Source organism: Peromyscus eremicus, chromosome 9, assembly GCF_949786415.1.
Source record: "Peromyscus eremicus chromosome 9, PerEre_H2_v1, whole genome shotgun sequence".
NCBI classification, from domain to species: domain Eukaryota; kingdom Metazoa; phylum Chordata; class Mammalia; order Rodentia; family Cricetidae; genus Peromyscus; species Peromyscus eremicus.
Window position 1 is genome coordinate 63,951,769 of NC_081425.1, and position 20,415 is coordinate 63,972,183.

The 20,415-nt window shown below is 42.4% G+C and overlaps 1 protein-coding gene across 1 annotated transcript in view; it reads right to left on the bottom strand.

Annotated features, from left to right (window-relative positions):
• Window positions 1–562: 562 nt before the first annotated feature.
• The window catches only part of Fgf9 (fibroblast growth factor 9), a 37,997-nt gene continuing 18,144 nt past the window's right edge, over window positions 563–20,415 (bottom strand). The window contains exon 3 of the mRNA XM_059274385.1: window positions 563–1,334. Coding sequence (XP_059130368.1) covers window positions 1,089–1,334 — 246 coding nt within the window. The 3' untranslated portion in view covers window positions 563–1,088. The remainder of the gene's footprint in view (window positions 1,335–20,415) is intronic.

Genomic DNA, 20,415 nt, shown 5'->3' on the forward strand with positions numbered 1-20,415 from the left:
TAGTTATTGCTTAGCTTTGGTACACTCTGCAATAGATTAAAACAAGTAAGACATACACCAACCCTCATACGTTCCAGCCACCCAGTTACACTAAGTCACGAGAGAGGAAAATTACAGACACGGAATGAAGGGTTGAGACCCAGTTTATCTTTAATCCTCTGGGGTAAGCTATGAAACAAGCAGTCTGGAGAGTGAATACTCAGTGTCATGAGCGATGTGCAGAAGTTTACAATAATATGGGCACAAAATAGATTGTCGCCTTTAGTACATTAGGGCCATTAGAATCTCTTGTATACCTACTTGCATGAAGTTACCACAGGTTCATAGCAGACGCTGCCATTTAATGCCTACAGAGCCTAAAGCTTCCAAAATGCCTATCTGGCCTGTACATATTTCATTAAAAATAAACTCTATATAATAAATAAATATATAAAATAAATAAAATGTTGCCTTTGGAATTTCTATAAATAAATTTAACCTTTTTTCTTTTTTTCTTTTTTTTCTTTTTTCTTCTTTCTTTTTTTATTTTTATTTTTTTCCTTTTAAACTAAGAGGTCTTTGCTTTAAGTTCACTGGGCTATAATACCAGTGAGAATGAACTGACCGTCTTTTAAGTGAGACCGCACCCTCCACGGCTGTGGAAAGGCAGTGTTCCCTTGAGCAGGCCACCAGCCAAAAATCCTGATGAGTTGAAGTATGGCAGCTGTGCTGATATAGGATGAAGTTCAACTGATCAAAAATGTAAAAGCGTGTCTATTTCCCAGCATGCATCAGGCCGTTGTCCTCTTGGCGCGCCGCTCTCCCCTCCACTCACCCACTCATGCACTCGCACCCTCTCACACAGCCTCTCTCCCCCGCTGTCACAATAAATCAAGCAAGTGGCCCCAGGCAGCCCTCCAGGAGGACCAGCCAGTAAGTGCAGAGCAAATCAGCAAGTCCCCATCCAAGCTTCCATCATACATATGCATGCGACAAAGTTAGGCAGCAGTGGAGCTGAGGTGATGGCCCTGCTAATCGTTAAGAACCCACCGCATGAAAGCATTGATAGTGGTTATGTTTTAAGGGCTCAAGTGAAGACACTGTCTTTGTCAACTTTGGCTTAGAATATCCTTATATAGTTCAGGTACTTTGTCAGGGTCCACTGGTCTAGGTAAAAAATGTGTAAATTTCTGGTGCCGTTTAGTCCTGGTCCCTTCTCTTGGAGTCCCATCCTTATTTAATGCAACATAGTATCTCCGTCCGGTGTCCACGTGTTTATACAGGTTGGACGAGTAGGTGTTGTACCAATTCTCTTCAAACTGTTCTCTGAATACACACTCTTGTGTTAATTTTTCCTGTCAAAAAAAAAGAGAGAGAAGAAATAAATACATTGCAAAATATAGCTGCCTCATTATAAAGCAATTACACACACATTGAGTCCCCTTTATCCTAAAAGCTTTAGATTAGAATACTTTAAAACCTTTTTTTAATTTTGAAATATTTGCATATGCATAATGAGATATCTAGGATATGGGACCCATATCTAAACACAAAATTCACTTATGTTTCAAATACACCTTCTATGCATAGCCTGAAGGTAATCTTACATCATATGTTTTCATTAAAATTCTCATAATATGGAATTTTCCACTTGTGACATCATGTTAGTGTTGAAAAAAATGTTTAAATGTGGGGATATTTCAGAGTTCAAACTTCCAAGTCAAGGATGCGTGAACTATACAAGCCTAATAAGAAAATCATTTTTTTTATTTTAAACTTTATTATTTTAAAAAAAGTTGCAAATAAGAAAAAGAATCACACATGGAAATTAACAACTCAAAAACTGCACAATTCAGTGACTGTCTAGACAGGAAGGCTCCCTGTCAGAACGGGAGCTGGGAGGCTTCACATTGGATTTTGCACTTTCACTATCAAGTAAATTTTACGTGCTTACCCACCACCAAAAACGAAAAATCCATTTTTAAATACTTCATGCATTTTTTCAAAAACTGTTTAACTCTATCAAGTTAATGACATTTGAATTTCTTATTCAAAATGGCTAAAGCACAAAAAATTCTAAACGTTTTGGGGAATGGAAGAAAATCATAATACTGAATTTTTTAGACAATATTCACATTAGTTTTTCAAAATTCGCTGTAGAAATGTCAAGAACAAAGTCAAGAAAGAGGCAGCACCTTCATGACTATGAAAACATTCAATCTGCTGACAAGGCCTAGACACGGGCTTGTGGGTCTCTTCCACACGTCAATCACTATATTCAAAGGACAACTGGCCCACTGGCCACTCTCATGTTCACCACAGCATTTGGCTAGCAACCTCCCTGGGAGGGATTTGCCCAAGTGGAGACTCTGAAAACCACCCCATTGTCAACACATTTTTATAAAGTACTTGTTATAACACTGATGTCTGCAGTGTTAACAGTGAGTGGCCTCTTGGAGCATCCTGTTGTGTGGATTACTCTCCAAAGCCTTCCCTCACACTCCAGCTCCAGTGGGCAGTACATTTGCCTGAGGCCTGTCTTCAACCTGTGGGTTATGGAAGCCTCTACCCCTTAAAATTCTGATCTCAAAATTTACAAGACAGCTGTTTTTAAAATCCCTGGGAGAGCCAGGCGGTGGTGGCATATGCAGAAGCAAGTGAATCTCTGAGTTCAAGTCCAGCCTGGTCTACAGAGTGAGTTCCAGAACAGCCAGGGTGACACAGAGAAACCCTGTCTCAAAAATGAACAAACGAACAAATCCCTGGGAGAATTCTTTTTTTGTTTGTTTGTTTTGTTTGTTTGAGACATAGTTTCTCTGTGTAGCTTTGGTGCCTGTCCTGGATCTTGCACTGTAGACCAGGCTGGCCTGGAACTCACAGAGATCCACCTGGCTCTGCCTCCCGAATGCTGGGATTAAAGGTGTGCGCCACCGCCGCCCCCTGACTTCCTGCGAAAATTCTAAGGCAGACCATTCTCAGTCCACATTTTAAGATATTCTCTGTACCTTGATATACACAAAGGATTGGCTTCAAGGTGTCTCACAAAAATCTGTGGCTGTTCAAGTCCCTTTCCATAAAAATGGTGTGCTCGCCTAGACGCTACCACATCCTCGCTGACTCGACACTATCTCTAGATAACTACGGATACCTAATAGAGAGTAAATGCCGTGTAAGTAGTTGCATGGTGTCTTTGAAGACACAGCTTCTTAAACTTCAGGGTGTGGCCCCCTTGGGATTGTGGAACTGAACATGGGGGTCACAAAAAGAACTGGCAATCAGACAAGATCTCCAAATGTGTAACAACCAAAACTAATGGAAACTCAAGTTCAAAATAAATCTGCTCCCTTCTGCCAGCGCTCTCCCACGCCGCATCACGGGACTTCACTGCAGCCTCGTTCTGAACAACACATCACGCATGCTCTGTACTGCTCGTGCTGTGGGCCACACAGGGCCAACCAGCATGGCCTGAAGTACCTTGGCTCGGCCTTGAGGCTGTTAAGTACAATGAATTGTAATGTTTTCATCATACATAAAAACTTTTCTGCTCTTGTAAAAACAACACCATTTAATCATGAGAAACAAAGACTTTTCATATTTTCCACCTTAACGTGTTAAGTTCTTCAAATCAGAACATCTTTGGATTGTATTCTATTAGAACGTTTGATTTTAAAAATTGTGTGAGTTTCATAAAACCTGAGTCGATGACTTAAGTCTTATTAAAAATAAATTTTGGCTTGAGATTAGAATAGAATTTCCAACAATTTGTGAAGTGCTCTAAACATACTTCTGACATTTTGTACTATGTATTTATGCAAAGCAGCATTCTCAGCGTAGACGATTAGAAAACCAAAATCTTGGTCAGCTCTGAAAAGCACTGAAAGTCCTCTGTGTCTGCACAAATATTCGGCCAAAATTTAATTCTTTGTGTAAACACAAACAAGCACATCCACTTCACTAACACACAAATTGATTTCATCTTTACATATAGGCCAAAGAAGTGTTTCAAAATGTCTTTGTGATTTATTATTAGCAAGTGTTTGGTTTGTGTGCCTATTTTATATACCTATACACTCGGGAGCACAAAGCATTCATGAGTGGGGACAGTTTAAAGCCCTGGTTCAGGGAATAAAGACAACAGAAATGTGTGGAGTGTTTTCAGTCCACGGTGTTTGCATCTTCAGAAGTTGTGGGGGGGGTGTCAGGAGGGATAGGCATAATGCTTTCTTTCTCGACTGGCAGAATATTTCCAAACACAGTAGAGTAAAAACAAATCGGGCGCAACGAGGCCAAGATGAGAGCTAATCTCTGTTTTCCACTCCCACTGCAAGAAAACCTCTCTGCCTTCTTAAAAGTCTTCCCCTTCCTCTCTCCCTGAGCTCCATGACCTTACAGTGGTGGAGAGAAATGATACATCCATCACATCCTACCTACATCATGGCCACACTCTGGGCTGAAGTGTGTGTGCTGAGGCTGTTCCTAGGGGACGGAGGAAAAGGGACTTCCCACCTCTGGCTCCAATCACCACACAACTGGAACCTTTAAAATCAATACCTTTCTAGTTAGTTATTTTAAGATTAAGAGTGCTCTCACATCCTTTCTGCTGGGCACCTGCTGGTTGCTGTCCAAATAGGAAAGTTCATGAAGCCAGGGGAAGTGGTGCTGGTGCTGGTCCTGGCTGGATGCTACCCCAGAGGCAACACTATCCTCATGAAGAACACAGGTGACGGCACCTTGGACTCTCCCTATAACCATAACTGGAACTAACGGCTACCCTCATCAAATTCACAGGTACATAGGCAAGAAGGAAATCACCAATAGGCTAAAGATCAAGCCTTTCATCCAAGTGTATAACCACAATCACCTCATACCTCCCCCAAAGTACCACGTGAATATCTCCTTGGACAAAATTCTTATCATAAGGCTATCTTCAGAGACCAGCTCTGAAACTCAAGACCAGACAGGAGGCCAGGGTCAACTCTGAGACATGACACAAGATGGGTGGGAACAATCGGCTCTTCTAGAAGCTTAAGTTTTAGGTGTATTTTTGTTTCCATCATTAAAAATAGGGAAAAGTGACTTTTAAAAAATAATTGCTTTGCTCTTATCCACTTGACACCTTGGATAAGTGAGAAAAGAAGTATGTCAGGCCCATAGACTCCGCAGCCACAGATCTCACCAGTGACGGACTGAAGTTATTTGGAGCTTCGGTTGCATGAGGACCAAACATGCACTGTCTTTCTTGTCACTGTTGCCAAAACATGTTGCAACAGGTGTTTCTAGAGTGTGGACACTGATTTCAGGATTCTGAGTTATGCAGAGATGATGTGAAGGAAGTATGTGTAGCTGCTATGCAGTACTATGGCATTTCACAAACGAGAAGAGCATGGGCAGATCTGGGTATATCAAGGGGGTCCTACAGCTAATCCCTTACAGATACGGAGGGACAACCGTCATCAGAAACAATAAGGGCATATACTTCTGTTCCTGTCATTCAGAACCGAGGGCACACAATATACTCTCCATATTATCACCAAAACTCCGATGCCCTTTGATAGTCATATATTAGACTTAATACACTAAGTTTAGGAAAAGCCAGCTGGATAGATTCACCTTCTCCCATTGTCAAGAGGGCTGAAGAGAAAAGGACAGAATTTTACAAAATCAACCAACAGGTCACCATAAGTCATGCTTTGCCTCATCTTTTTATTTTTTTTTATTTACATTTCTTTAGGGGGCGGGGCTCACGTCATGGCGCATGTGTGGAGGTCAGAAAACAATTTGCATTCTCACTCACCGTGTAGGTCCCGGAGACTAACTCACGCAGTCAGCCTTGGGAGCAAATGCCTTTCCCCACTGAGCCCATCTTACTGGCCCCTCGTCTCTTTCTTAACCCAAAGGCCTGAAACATCATCGAATAGCTTCTACTGGCTTCTTCATAGTACTCTTCCAAGTGGCCAAAAAAGCATGAGCAAGGTTTTTGATGTTGTTTTGGTTTGGTTAATGGGTTTCATGACGTTGGAGATCAAATGCCGGGCCTTGCACACACTAGACAAGGGTTCTCCCACTGAGCCCCACCCAGCCCTGAGGATTTTAACCAAGGATCACCTCATCAGACAAACATGTCCTGTGTAAGTTGAAACAAGGAAAAGGTCAGCCCACTCACACAGGATTCAGAGGGACAAAGTGGACGCGGGACGTGAGCCACCATCTGCCACCCATAGTACCACTTGTAGCTGCACTGCTCCCACTAGTGAAGCTGAGGAATCGGGGGTGGGGGGTGCACAGCAAAAGGCAATCCTCCACTCTCTCTGCCAGTGAATCTAGAAGGGGCTTCTGGAAAAATGCAGTCCCTCTCCTGCACTGAGGAGACGGCCTGAGCCTGATGATCCCCCTCTCATCTCTATGAAAGTCCTTGAGACAAACAAAAGGGTGTGGTCCAGCCATCATCAATATTTCAGGCCTCACCGTCTGTGTGACAGTGTCCTCATGAGCAAGTTAACTCCTGGCTAAAAAATAAAAAATTCAGGAAATTTTCTAAACAATTATGTAAAATTATTTTTTCCTGTCGATGAAATGGAATTGAAAAAAAAAAATCTAGAATGGATGTTAAGACTCTGGTTGTAGAAAGGATGCAGCCGGGAGATGGGAAGTATGGATTCAGATGAAGGGTTCTCTCTGTCCACTGGAAATTATATCATCAGACAAATATTGCAAAAATAAATCTTTATTTTAAAAGTACAGGATGATTTCTCCTTGTTGGGAGCCAGGATTCTGGAGCAGTTCCTGCTCCTTTGCCCTTGGGCACACAGGCTGCATGGAGGCCTTCCTTTCTTACAGCAGAGAGGTGTCAGCTACTGAGAGCGGTTCACACCCTGGGAGAAGGCTTGTCTCACACCTCGGCTTCACCCCTCACTCACTAAGGAAACACTGGTAGCCATTTATATCCTTCCCCAAGTCTCAATAGCCTTATCTTTAAAAGGTTAGGTCAAGACAGGCAGCCCTAACTGAAAATCCAAAATATCTAAAAAAATCTAAAAAGCTTCTAGTGTCTGAATTTGGAGGACATGGTGTTGGCCCTCATGAAGTTTCATATTTCAGAGTGGTTCATACTTTTTCATTAGGAATGCTCAGCTGGCTAGGTGTGGTGACATGAGCCTTTAATCCCAGCATGGAAGGAGGCAGATGCAGGCGGATCTCTGTGAGTTCAAGGCCAGCCTGGTCTACAGGGTGAGTTCCAGGACAGCTAAGGCTACACAGAGAAACCCTGTCTTGACGACAAAAAAAAAAAAAAAAAAAAAAAGAAGAAGAAGAAGAAAGAGAAGAAGAAACCAAAAGAGGGCGGGGGGTGGAGGGGAGAAAGAAAAGCTCAACTGGTCACATCTCTACAAATACTCTAAAAACTTTTGGCCCTCAAGAATTTCCAACACTCATTACCAATGCTCGATCTGTAGTAAGCACCCTTGAGACCAACAGCGTCCCTGATGCTATGAGGGACCTCTCACCAGAACCTCTCAGAAATGGAGCAAATGGAACGCAGCTTGTGTCATTTTCCAGTTAAATATGTGGGGGCAGGAAGCCCAAACAAAGGTGAGGTGATATACCCCTTCAGGACCATGGCCTCTCATCATCACAGCGATGAAGGCATGGACACAGGACATTTCCAGAAGCCCTACTCAGCAACTGCCCCCTCAGGAACTGCCACTGCTTCTGACTGACAGCCCTGAAGCTTTTTTCACCTGTGGGACATGGGCTGCCATTTCCCAAAGGGCCACCAACCACTAGGGTGGTCACCTGACGAAGGAGCTAGAGGCAGCAGACAGAGCCGCATGTGCTTCCTCTTGGCCCCACTGCCGTGTGTAACTTTAAACACACAACATTAGTTTTGCAGGAGCAAGAGGGAGAGAAGAAAAGAGAGCACATGAACAAATTTCTGCATGGCCAGAAGAGTCTCACTGCACGTTTTTCAAGCTATGAAAAAGTCCTTAAACATAGAAGAAAAGCTAAGGAGTAGAACTACCGTCTGCACAGCTCAAGATGGCCGGGCTCTCTCCCTCACAGGCTGTCTAGCATTGTTTATATGCACATAGACTTTCTGGGCAACCCAGAAAACATGGTGTTTGTTCAACTTTAAAACAGTCTAACCCTCAGACATGTCCTGGTGGTCAGATCAGTGGTGTCATACAGCAGAGGACTCTGTAACTTCAGGTAAGTGACAGAGTTTATGCTGACCCTGGACTGTAAAACCAACAGTACACCATGACTTCTGTAGTCACACTTGCTATACCGCTCTGACAAGCAGCTTTCCATCGAAATTAAGATTTTTATTGAAAATAAAAGACCCCGGTACTTCCCTATGCCAGGTACATATCACAAATGACTTCTCCCTCTCCCTGGAGATTATGTCAATGTGCGATCTTTGTTTTAGACAGACTAGCAAGATTTATAGTCCATTTCTTTATGAGCACACTTCAGTTCTAAGTGATGAATACGTAGCTGAGGTAAATATTTTAAGTTATGTGTTTCTATTCCAAAATTATCTTTAATTAAAAATAGATAAACAAATGCAAATTGGAACACTAGAAAAAAATGTATTAACCTGTCTTTTTACTTTGTGTGCAGAAGGGGAGCGTGGGCCTTCAAATAAACTATACACTTTTTAGAATTATAGAACGCAGATGTTTTAAAACTCACCACATGTTTCCAATGCAGACAGTTTATAGAGTATTCCACTATAAAGTGATCAATTCTTGTTTTATTGTATTTCCATGTTTTAAATTTTTTTTAGATTATTTAACTATAGCTGTTTATGGCATACCTATCTTTGAACTATTGGATTTTATCACTAGACTTGGGTGGAGAATGTGGATTTAATTCAAAAGTCTACTAAAGTCCATGCTTTGGAACAAAATCTGGTGAATGTTAGCAGCTATGGAAACCTCTTTTCATTTTATGTCATCAAATTCTGAGCAATGGGAAAAACTAAAATTAAAACTTCAAAACTTTTACCATTGCTGTTTAAAGCAAAGTATGAGATAATATAGTGAAAAGTATCGTGCAGCACAGAGAATGCCCAAGCCCCCTCTCAGACACAGACTTATCTAGACACCAATTTAAAAAATTAGACAGCACGGAACTAGGTGATCCACACAGGCATTACTGTGCTCAATTTGAATCTATGCTGCTTGAGAGAGAGAGAGAGAGAGAGAGAGAGAGAGAGAGAGAGAGAGAGAGAGAGAGAGGTTACAACGTTTGAAACAGAATAATAGTTCTTGTTGCAAACATACAGCCTTGCGGTGTGCTGTCTTAAAAGATGATTTCCACATGAATGTATGGCACAGCTTTAACCACGCTATGTAAATGACTGCATTGACTCAACTCGACGGTCCCTTAAACAGCTGGCTGCTACAATATAAACCACCAGAGCAGGGAAATGCATGACAATGACTTAATTGCAAAGCTCCTGAACGTTTCCAGAGTTAATGACTTTGCTGTAGTCATTCATTCTCATATCTACTGTTTGTTACAGTCGAGGTATTTAAACCTCCCTTAACCACAATGACTCTTTCTCATTAATAATACAGCAGTAAAGCCTTAATGGGAGCTGTTGCAAGGACCAGGGTGATTAAATATAATGACAAAAGGACCATTAATAAGAAGCCAGGTCTTTTAACTGTCCTCTCCTGGGAGAAGTCCCCAACTAGACAGAAAGCAACACTCAGAAAGAGGAGTGGGAGGGCACCTCCTTTTATGTTGTTAGATGCTCCAACTCAGATCCAACTCTGTGCCCACAACATGCCTCACCTTAAGTCCTGTTTCTCAAAACCTCTTTAAATCCCCACCATTCTGGATGGACCTGTCTAGATCCCATATTCCTGACCATCTCTATTACCTCTGGAATTATGGGAACAATGGAGTTGGTTGCATGCAAGTCAACACAAATAGCCTTTTGCCTTATCAAAATATATCAGAAATGCATGAGAAGGGGGAAGAATGGGGAGATTGTTGACCAATGAGTATAAGTCACAGATAGGTAGAAGGAAGGCTCTGCACAGTCAGGTGATTAGATAGTCAGAATACACTGTCAATTTCAAAAAGCAAGAAGCAAGGATCTTGATGCTTTACCATCAGAAATGATACACGCTTGAGCTACATGTTTGTTTTACCTGACTTAAACATTGCACAACAGTCTAGATAGAAAACACAATGGGAGAGTGCTTACTTAGCATGTACAAAGCCCTGGGCTTACCCTCAATTACACACACAAAAATAATAAAATAGATGGCACACAATATATTCATGGTACTCCCTAAACATGTACAAATTTGATGTTCTTATGTATTGATTAAAGCATAAATTCAAGCCAGGCACTGTGGTCTATACCTACAATGACAACCACTTGGAAAACAACTGAGTTAAAGCATGGCTTATATCTAAGAGTTCTAGATCAGCCTGGACAACACAATGAGATTCCCATCTCAAAAAAAAATTTTTAATTAATTGATGCTTAATTAAGTAATAAATTTAAATAAAACTTTTAAGTGTTTTCATGTATTTTTAATTTTATAAGATACATAGAAAATTAAGAATTACAATAATCTTTGTATTCTTCCCATAGCTAAAAAAAACATGAAAGAAAGGAAACCAAAACTTGCATTTTCCAGTTTAAAACTTTCCAGAAAATCAAGTACAAAGTCCCACCCCTGACCAAGAAGCTATTTGTAACTGGTACCTGCTGGGAGAGGGACAATCAGTTTCACCAATGGAGTGACACTGGGTATCTCAACACACTCCAGGGCAGGTCCCATGGCCATGAGTAGTTTTTTAACACAAAACAGACTCCATGATTTTTGTGAACTTTTTTTTTCTTTTTTTTTTCTTTTTCTTTTTTCTTTTTTTTTTTTTTTTTTTTTTTTTTTTTTTTGCTATGGTTTGGTGTATTTTTGTCTTGTGGGGTTTGTTTTGCTTTGCTTTCTGTTTTTTTTTTTTTCTGGGAGGAGTTGAGAGAGAAAGAAAGAGGTAAGGAGGTCTATAGAATCTGGAAAGATTTGGGGGAGAGGAAAGAATATGAACAAAATATATTTTATGAAATTTTCAAAAAATAATTTTTAAAATGTAATTAAAAAAAAAATACCTCCTCCTCAGAATCAAGATACTTTAGTATTTAGGAAGCAATCAAGGACCTAGTCTGAATCTGGATACAAGCACACATGTACACAGAGACACTGAATGCACATATGCACACAAACACACACACACACACACACACACACACACACATCTTCCATGTGTCGGGCACACACACACACACACACACACACACACACACACACACACACATCTTCCATGTGTCGGGCTCGCTCACCATGTGGCAATAAATAAGCTGCCAAGAACAGATCTGCTCTGCCAACCAGGACGAGTGAGATGGTTCAGGGGCCTTCCTTAGAAGCTGCTTATAAAAATGAATCTTTGTTTAGCAAATCACACAGCTCATAAACTTCCTGCACATTCTCAAAGAGGTATTCGCACAGAGAAAGCCTTGCTCCGTGCAGAAAAGAATATGCATTTAGAAAGCCTAGTTTTTGCTCTCAGGAGCATTTAGACTTGTGCTAAGGCCCAGCGGATGTGATTCTAATTCTTCTATAAACACACCTAGAGAAAGAAAGTTGATAACATTCTTTTTAAGATCTTAGAACACTAAGTTGAAAAACAAATCATAGGACACATTTTTCACTGGAGACTACACCTGGTATGAGGAATGACATCATTCAATGACCACTTAAAACACACACAAAAGCTACGTAAAAGCTATAAACACATCAATGAAATGTTCTTTGGTGAGAACTGAGCTCAGGTGCCCTGGAAGGGCCAGGGTGATGGACAATGAAGAGAAACCAAGCTAAGAGGCTGTGAGGTCAGTGAAAGAAAGAAAGATTCAAGGAGGACACCCAACAAAGACAGAGGAACCCAAAAACCACGTGGTTTCTGTGATAACCATCAGATAGTTTGCTGGGGGGTGGACTCAAAAAATGAAAAATGAAGAGGCTTTCCAAGATAAACAAAGCCGTTTAAACTCAGCACACAGTTTGCAGAAATAAAAGGAAAGGGCTTGAAAGATCAGCAGATTTAATGACAACGTAAGCCCAAAGATAAATTCTGAAGATCTAAAAAATACACAGAATTTCCCCCAGTAGAGGCATGCACCTTCCAGAAACATGCCATCATGACCAATGAGGCTTCAATTTATTTCTCTGTAGAAGGAGGGCATTGTACAGAGAGAGTTCTAAGGCCCAGTCCAGTGGCGGGGGGGAGCCAGAGCCTCCCAGAATTATAGGTGCAAACTCTACACCCCAGCCTTGAAAGACCCCTCTGAGTCTAAGACTCTAATGATTGAGCCTTAAGACCATCAGAATGCTTTTACAATAACTCTGAAAGGACATAATGAATAGGAAATGAAGAGAAATGTCCAAGGGGCTGGAAAAATAGACAAACCAAATGAAATGTGCTGTCTCAGGTGTCCATTGGAGGGGGAGGAGCTGCAGCCCAGAAGTGCTGGCTAAAAGTAGCCTGGAGAATGGGGCTGCTACTTCAGAGATGAGTCAAGGGCAGAGAAGGAAGCAGCCACTTTGTCACAAGGAACATCCCAGATTTCTCCCTGGGAAGCTCCTTGGAGGATAAGCACCTCAAGAACATGGCTCCTGTAAGGACCAGTGAACCTCCCTGTAACATGAACTGCCTAAAAGAACATAAACCCACAAGAGAGTAAAAGGTTAGCAATCTGTAAATGTGGGATGTGTGCACAAGACATAGAAAAGACAGCACCAAGGAGATCTGATGATACCAAGGACCCCATGTCATTCTGCACTATCCCCACAGGACTCTTGGATTTTCCAGCTCCTCTAACCAGAGACTGGGCACCTCTGGCACCCCCATCCCACCCATACTCACAGAGAATCCTCCTCAGACTGTGGGGGGGAAGGGAGCCTGTCCCTGGCATTCTCTCTGTTCCTTGAATCCCCAACTCCTGGTTTCCATAGTGCTCAGGTCAGTCCAGATTACTTTGGAACCAAATCCTTGCACCTAGCCTTGTTTTGTAGTATATAAATGACTGTCCTCATCTCCACACTTGCAGAACTTTAACACCCCCCCCAAAAAAAATTATTCTGGTAGTTATTCTGGTTACTGTGGGAACCTGGCAAATTCATCAACATGTAAATATTTTAAAAACCTGGCCAAAAAAAAATTACAAAGTAAATGAAATTCCTAATAAAAGAAATTTCCTTTATTTAAGTAGATAAAATAATAATAGCTACATGTGAGAGTAACTTTGAGCAGGAGAGATGACTCAGTTGGCAAATGTACTTGCCATGTAAGGACTTGAGTTCAGTCCCCAGCATCACGTGACAGCCAGCCATGGCACATGCCTATAACTCTAGCACTGGAAAGTCAGAAGCAGAAGGATCCCTGAGGCTTGCTGGGTATCTGGTCTAGCCAAATCAGTGACGTACAAGGTCAATGAGAGACCCTGCCTAAAAAGCTAAAATGAGAATCAATAGAAGACACCAGATGTCAAACTCTGGAGTGTGTGTGTGTGTGTGTGTGTGTGTGTGTGTGTGTGTGTGTGTTCACATTAATAAACTAACATTATTCTTTAAAAATGGATCTTTAGAAAATCTTTAAACATTGGCATTATGGCTGACATTTAAAGAATAATTTGACTAAGCCGTGAATCTTAACTTCAGAATTCAACTTTCGAGAAACACCAGGCACCATGTCTCCCATGCATCGAGAAGCACCTGAGGGCACAGACACAGCACTGCCACATGGGTTCTTGAGGACGTGGCGAACACCAGGGAACACGTGCTGAGCTGGTCACATCACAGACATTGTCTCCTCCCGTGGTCAAAACTGCTAGACAGCCACTATCATCATCCCTGGTCCTAGGCCTCAGCTCAGAAGGTTAAGAACATTTAGAGTTAATGGGCAGTTAACAGTTGCTGGGCCAGGGGAAGTCATTTTCTCCAGGGGTACAGCCACTGGGAAGAGGCCATGCTCCAGTAAATAATGCCCCATCCATGCTCATACAACTAACTCTACTAAACTCAGGAGGTCACATAAAATATGGGCGTAAGAAGGAGACTTGTGGGGGAAAAGAAAGGGTTCAGGAGAGTGGAAGGGGAACAAGAGAGGATGATGGGGTGAATCCCACCAAATACGTTACATGCATGCAAGAAACTGTCAAAGAGTGAATGGTGGAGGAGTGAATGAATGAATGAATGAATGATAGAATAGGACCCATATTTGCACAGCTGGTGAGCAGCAGAACTAAGACTCCAAGCCTTAGGTTTCCACTCCTCCATGCTTAACATCCACGTTCTAGATGCTCATAAAGGAAAGCAAAGACCAGAATCTCCCATAAAGCACGGAAAACAGAAATCAGTTCCAAAGACAGAAAGAAAAAAGATACAAGCCCACTTCCCACAACTGGGATACGGTATCTGCAACACTGTAAGGGGGGAATGAAAGAATAGTGGGAACCGGGAGGAAGAGAGGAAGACAAGGAAGGTGGGAGTGAGAAGAGAAACCCAGAGCTTCCTTCAGGTGGCTGTGGGTGACAGGAGGAAGGCCAACGCCACAGGCCAGCCAGGCATGCTACAGTCACCTGGCACTCCCAAGGCAATCACATTATGCACCACGAGGAGAGTGACGTCCTTGGAATGACCTTGGCCAGCCAGTTCTTTGAATACTGTATTGCGTTTCCAGCACTTCTTTGCAAAGGACACACACACACTTCAATGCACAGTTCAATGGATAACTTTTTAAAAACTGGCTAAGAGGGACTCTGCGGCCATCTGGATTTTAAGCATTTGTAGAAAGTAAGACAGATGAGAGCTCTGAGTGTGCCCCTTCCAGTTAGCACCGTAACCCTGCAATCCGGGGAAGCCCTCTGCAGCACGGGCTGTCAAGAAAGCAGGCTTCTTTTTTTTTTCTCAGTTGGTTGTCACAGTGCCTCTGAGGCTCACCAGGCCAGCAGGCTGACAAATGATGTTTCTTCACAACTTCAAGGTGGCTCCTCCTGGAGGCACATCAGGGACACGTGGATCAGCACTTCAGAGGCCGCCCCAGGGCAATGGCTCCCACTTAACTCTAGTGGAGTTAGTTTTTTGTGAGGCTTGAAGGCGTCTCCTAGATGGGTCACAGGATCCCACAGAGGCAGCATCCTTCAAGTAGCTATGATGCTGACAGGGGAGGACCCTCCAAAAGTCAGCCTGGAAGCCTCTGGCATCAGCTCAGGGCGAAGTTGGCAGCCACTGTCTCCAAGTACTACAGCTAAGTCCCTTAGCCTCTGCTAGGAACACCTGCCTCTTTTTCTCAATCTCCTCGACCACATCCCCTACAGCTAAGCTTCCTCCTGCAAAATCGCAAGAGTTTTTACATCTAACTGTAGTAGGCCATTTATTATAACAAAAAAAAAAAATGACTCTTTTTGTTACAGTTTTATTTAGTTATTTTGTGATCCAGGGCCTGACAGACATACATGTGCTGTGGCATGGATGCGGAGGTCAGAGAACAACTTAGGGGAATCAGTTATCTCCTGCCCCGTGGGCTCCAGGGCTCAAATGCAATCCGCAAGGCTTGGCAGCAAGTGCTTTTCCCAGCTGCCTCTCACCAGCCAGGTAACTCTTGGTCTACATGTCTGATGCCTGAGCAAAACCTGTGGGTTCCTCCTATCACCCACACGACAAAGCAAATATGGCCACACTTGTGTATCCGGCCAACGCTCATTCCTCACAGGAGTTAGCGTCTGTAAGGTCTCCCAGAACACTGAACCCCTGCTCCTGGGGGAAACGGGGTGAGGTTCCCATGAGCTTGCTGCCACAGCATTTCTGTGAATGTACCAGCACATTTTATGTGTGTTTCTATTTAAAGACACTTACTTAATATGCACTGTAGCTTCGTGACCACCTGACCCACAGCCAATGTCACCAAAATCAAGCCTCAAGGAAGCGTCTCTAAAACACAAGTTGGCTTCACAGAACATATCATACACACCCTTGGGGGCTTTTATTAGCACTAGGCGGCCCTTCAGCACTTGCTAAGGACATTTTAATGAGGCAAAATCATCAACAAAAGGCACAGAATAAAAAATGCACAACACTAAACAGATGCCCTGAAGAGAGGTCTGTGACAAGAAGGCAGGGCTTGACCTTTGACCTCAGCTGGGAATGTGAGGCTGGAGGAGACTCGCTGTTTTTCCTTCTTTTCTGTGTATGTCTGCAAACAGGCATGAAAGTGACACAAATGTAGATTTGGGGGTTATAAGCAAAGTTTAGCAATTATGCAAATTCCACTGAAGTAGCAGGCATGCATGTATCAGCCGTGGTAGGCAGTCAATAATGTTTACGGGGGTTTTGAAAGAAAGCCAGGAGTGAGTGTGAGACAGCGTATCCGAATGTGTGTGAATATGTATGAGCAAAGGGAAGCATGTGAATGGGAGAGAGAGCATGGGAGTGAGGGAGGGAGGGAGGGAATGAGTGTGGACTGCGAATGCCATACTCAGGCAATACGTGTTTATTGACGGAGTGCACAAGTGGGCAGCAGATCCAGCCCTAACTCTGAACCACACTACCTCACTGCATCAAGAACTGTGAACGATGTTCTGTGGTTCAAAGCAATTTAAGAAACGGGCTCCAACCGAAGGGTAGTTTGGTCTGATGAAGAGCGACAAGGAGTGTCTGGATTTGTAAGGAAAGCAGGGTGGGGGAAGCAGAAGGACATGAAGGCCACAGGCCTGTGCTGCTACCGTCCCAACCCTGCTGTCACCTGCTTGACCACCCCAACTCACACACTAACTAGACTTCCCTTATATACATCAAGACTCCACACTGGGGGCGAAGCAAGAGGCAGCCAGCAAAGCGCAGGAATGAAACACCCAGGATGTAGACCCACTGCGCTTTTCAAATGTATACAGGAACTACTCAGAAATCAGTTCTTTTGTTTGTTTGGATTTTGTTTTTTTGAGACAGATTTTTCTCTGTGTAATAGCCCTGGCTGTCCTGGAACTTGCTCTGCAGTCCAGGCTGGCCTCGAACTCACAGAGAGATCTGCCTGCCTCTGCCTTGTGAGTGCTGGGATTAAAGGCATGTGCCACTGCCCAGCAACCAGTTCGTTTTTAATTCCTAGGGGTTGTCATCAAATGTCATCTTTCAATCAAATATCACTTACAAATATACTCACTATAAAGTTCCCTAACAGGAACTATCCAGAAGAGACTCTTGCATTCAAATGTTGTATCAACTCTTTTAGCTCCAAATAGCTACTCAGAAATTAAATGTCAGAAGGAAGGGAGGAAGTGCAGGAAGGAAGGGAGAAGAGAGAAAAATGTTCAGTAATACGTGCCTAAGCTTTCTGCATTTCTTTTCATAGTTTAAAAGCTCATCTATTTTTATTGCTGAATAATATTCCATTATCTAGATGTACCAAAACATTCTCAGGACATCCCAAAGCTTACTTATCCATTTATCTGCTGAAGTATATCTTCATTGCTTCCAAGTATGAAAAATTATGAATAAAAACTACTGTAAACAAAAAAGAAAAAGAGAGATTTGGAATCTCATTGGAAGTACATTCATCTAATATTTAATTAGGTACCAACTACATTCAAGACTTTGTTTTAAATATTGGCAGTAACTTGGGACACTAAAGTAATTGAGTGACTGACATCCCAGAACTTCGGTTTAGGCAGTGATGGTTTTAACAAGCTTCTCAAAACCACTCTCTCAGGCCTTCCCCATCTAGTATCTGACAGGGCATGGAGCAGAGGAACTTTGAGGATGGGACTAATACAGAACAGGAAATGCCAGCGAAGTACAAGGTAGGTAGAGGCAGGAGTCGAGCCCCTATGAAAGAGTACCTGTTCCTGGAAGGTTCCTGAACCTGTAGAAAAGCCATTCCTTAGCCTGCTCCCTGGACCCAGAGCCTCTGTCCTCCAGCCTTTCAGAAGCAGCTCATGAGTAAGTCTGTCTCCAGCTGGGATGTGGCTTGGTGGCAGAACTCTTGCCCAGCATGGGTGAAGCCAGCCTTCAGTCTCCAGCAGCATGAACAGGAAGAAAACCCTTCACAACACTTGGGGAAACCCCAGGTCCGGTGCACCTACTCAGCAGCAACTTGACATGTACCTCATAAGTGTACCTCAGTCAATTTGCTACTCTACCCTGCTCAAGAAAGTCACCCTAACTAAAACTAAATCGCCAAACTACAAGTTCAAAAGATGATTTTTTTCGCACCTAAAGGCCAGAAGTCTGGTTACAAAAGAAACATAGGAAGTCATGAAATAAAAACTAGGTACTAGAAAAACATTCTTCCCAAGTCCTACCTGTGGAAGGAGTACTACAATCTTTCTCTACCATGTGGCTGACTCTAGTTAAAATAGTTTTGGTTCACAAAAACAGTGGCCATATTTTTGAGCCATCCTTTAACTCCGCTTAGCCACCGAAGATGACTTAGAACCCTCCCTTCTGTACACTGGGATAACAAGCAGGTACTGGGGGTTGAACCCAGGGCCTTGTATATATCTAGCAATTATTCCACCAACTGAGCTACATCCCCATGAATGGACACTCCTAATGTATATGTGTGAGATGAGATTTCCTGATTTATCTGATCTGTTGCTTGCTATCTTGTGTGATCTTAAGTCAGCAATCCGTTAAAACCTCACTCCTGGCCTCTGAAATAAGAATACTGTGAACTCAGATGATCTTCCAAAGCAGTGCCCTTGATCAGCTAAGAATTATTACTAAATCTTTTGAAAACTGACCACACACTTAGGAACCATGAGATAACGCTTTATCACTCAAAACACTGGCTGAAAGCCAACCATTCCCAGAGTATGCCTGATATTTGTTGATCATTCAACCAATGAACCTCTTCATTTCCTTCCTCTGAACTGCAGTCTTCGGAGATTCTGAATGGAACATGTCTGAACACTTCCCATCAACGGAATTTGGAACAAACCACCAGAAAAACGAATCAATAGATTCAATGGCACCTTGCCATTTGCTAGGCTATACTATTCCAAGTATAGACACAAGACTGACTTGCTTATTCAAAAGTTGCCCCAGTATATCAAGCGTCAGGGCAGAGCACACAGTCCAACATAACATGACCCTTCCTCTGGCCAGCCCTTCATATCTGCAGCCACATAGGCATGGAAAGATTTCAAGAGACAATCTCTAGAAGGGCTTCTTCATTTCAGTGAAAAATGAAGAGACAAGAAAGAGAACACTCAGCATCCCTGAGCTAACCTCATAACCATCCAGGAACATAGACAGACCTCCTTCCACTCCTGTGGGTCCTGCATCTGTTCATTTAATCAACCACAGAACAAAAACATGCAGGGAAAAACGTTCTGTGTACTGACCTCATACAGTCATTTTTCTTGCCATTGTTTATTCCTTAAACAATAGTAGCACAGCAACTATTTCCATAGTATGTACACTGCAGTATTTATCACAAGTCATCTAGAGATGGCTTAAAATTACAATGTATGTAGGTCCTGTTCAAATACTATGCCATTGTATATAAAGGACCTGAACATCCAAGGATGCTGGCATCCAAGGAGGGTCCTGGAACCAATCCCTGACAAAAGAGATGGAGAACTGTATTTGGGTCCAAAATGACCTTTAGTACTAAGTGATGTTGTTTCCCATGTCAGGACAAATAAGAAAAGAAAAAGACCTGCTTGGTGCACCATGATGGGCTTGCATCAAGTGAACACTAGAGAACATCAGGGGGTCTCACAATAACTCAAATAGGAAAATGCTGGGAGGAAAACCAAGATATCTCCCATCTCCATAACCTCAAGTGAAATAGCAAGGCCAGGCTGAACCAGGGCTGACAAGGACTTAGTCACAGTGAGAAGACGTCACTGAAGTAATATCAGCCATCACATTAAACCAACCATACCAGTTTGGACCCTACTGTTCTTACAGTCTATTTTAACAAAGGTATCTTAGATTTCAGCTGTCAAAGAAGTGTAAATATAAGGGATTCACACCTAGTTTCATGATTGTATGTATACACATAGTAAAAATAAAGTCAATATGGGTTTGTTAGGATCTGAGATACAGTCATTCCTCAGTATGTAAGTTTCATATCTGTAGTCGAGCAACAACAGATCATTTTTTAAGCCTGTATCTGTACCAAATATACACAAACATTTTTTTCTTGTCATTGTTCACTAACTACAATACAAAAATTATTTCCATAGAAGTTTCCACTGTGTTTATTATTATGAACAGTTGTACTTGTGTATACTGTATCAAGTACAATAAGCCATCTTAAAGTGACTGAAAGTCTACAGGAGCGTGTGCACAGGTTCAAGGCAGGTATTATGCTATTTTATATACGGAGACTTGAGCACATAAAGATACCATTATC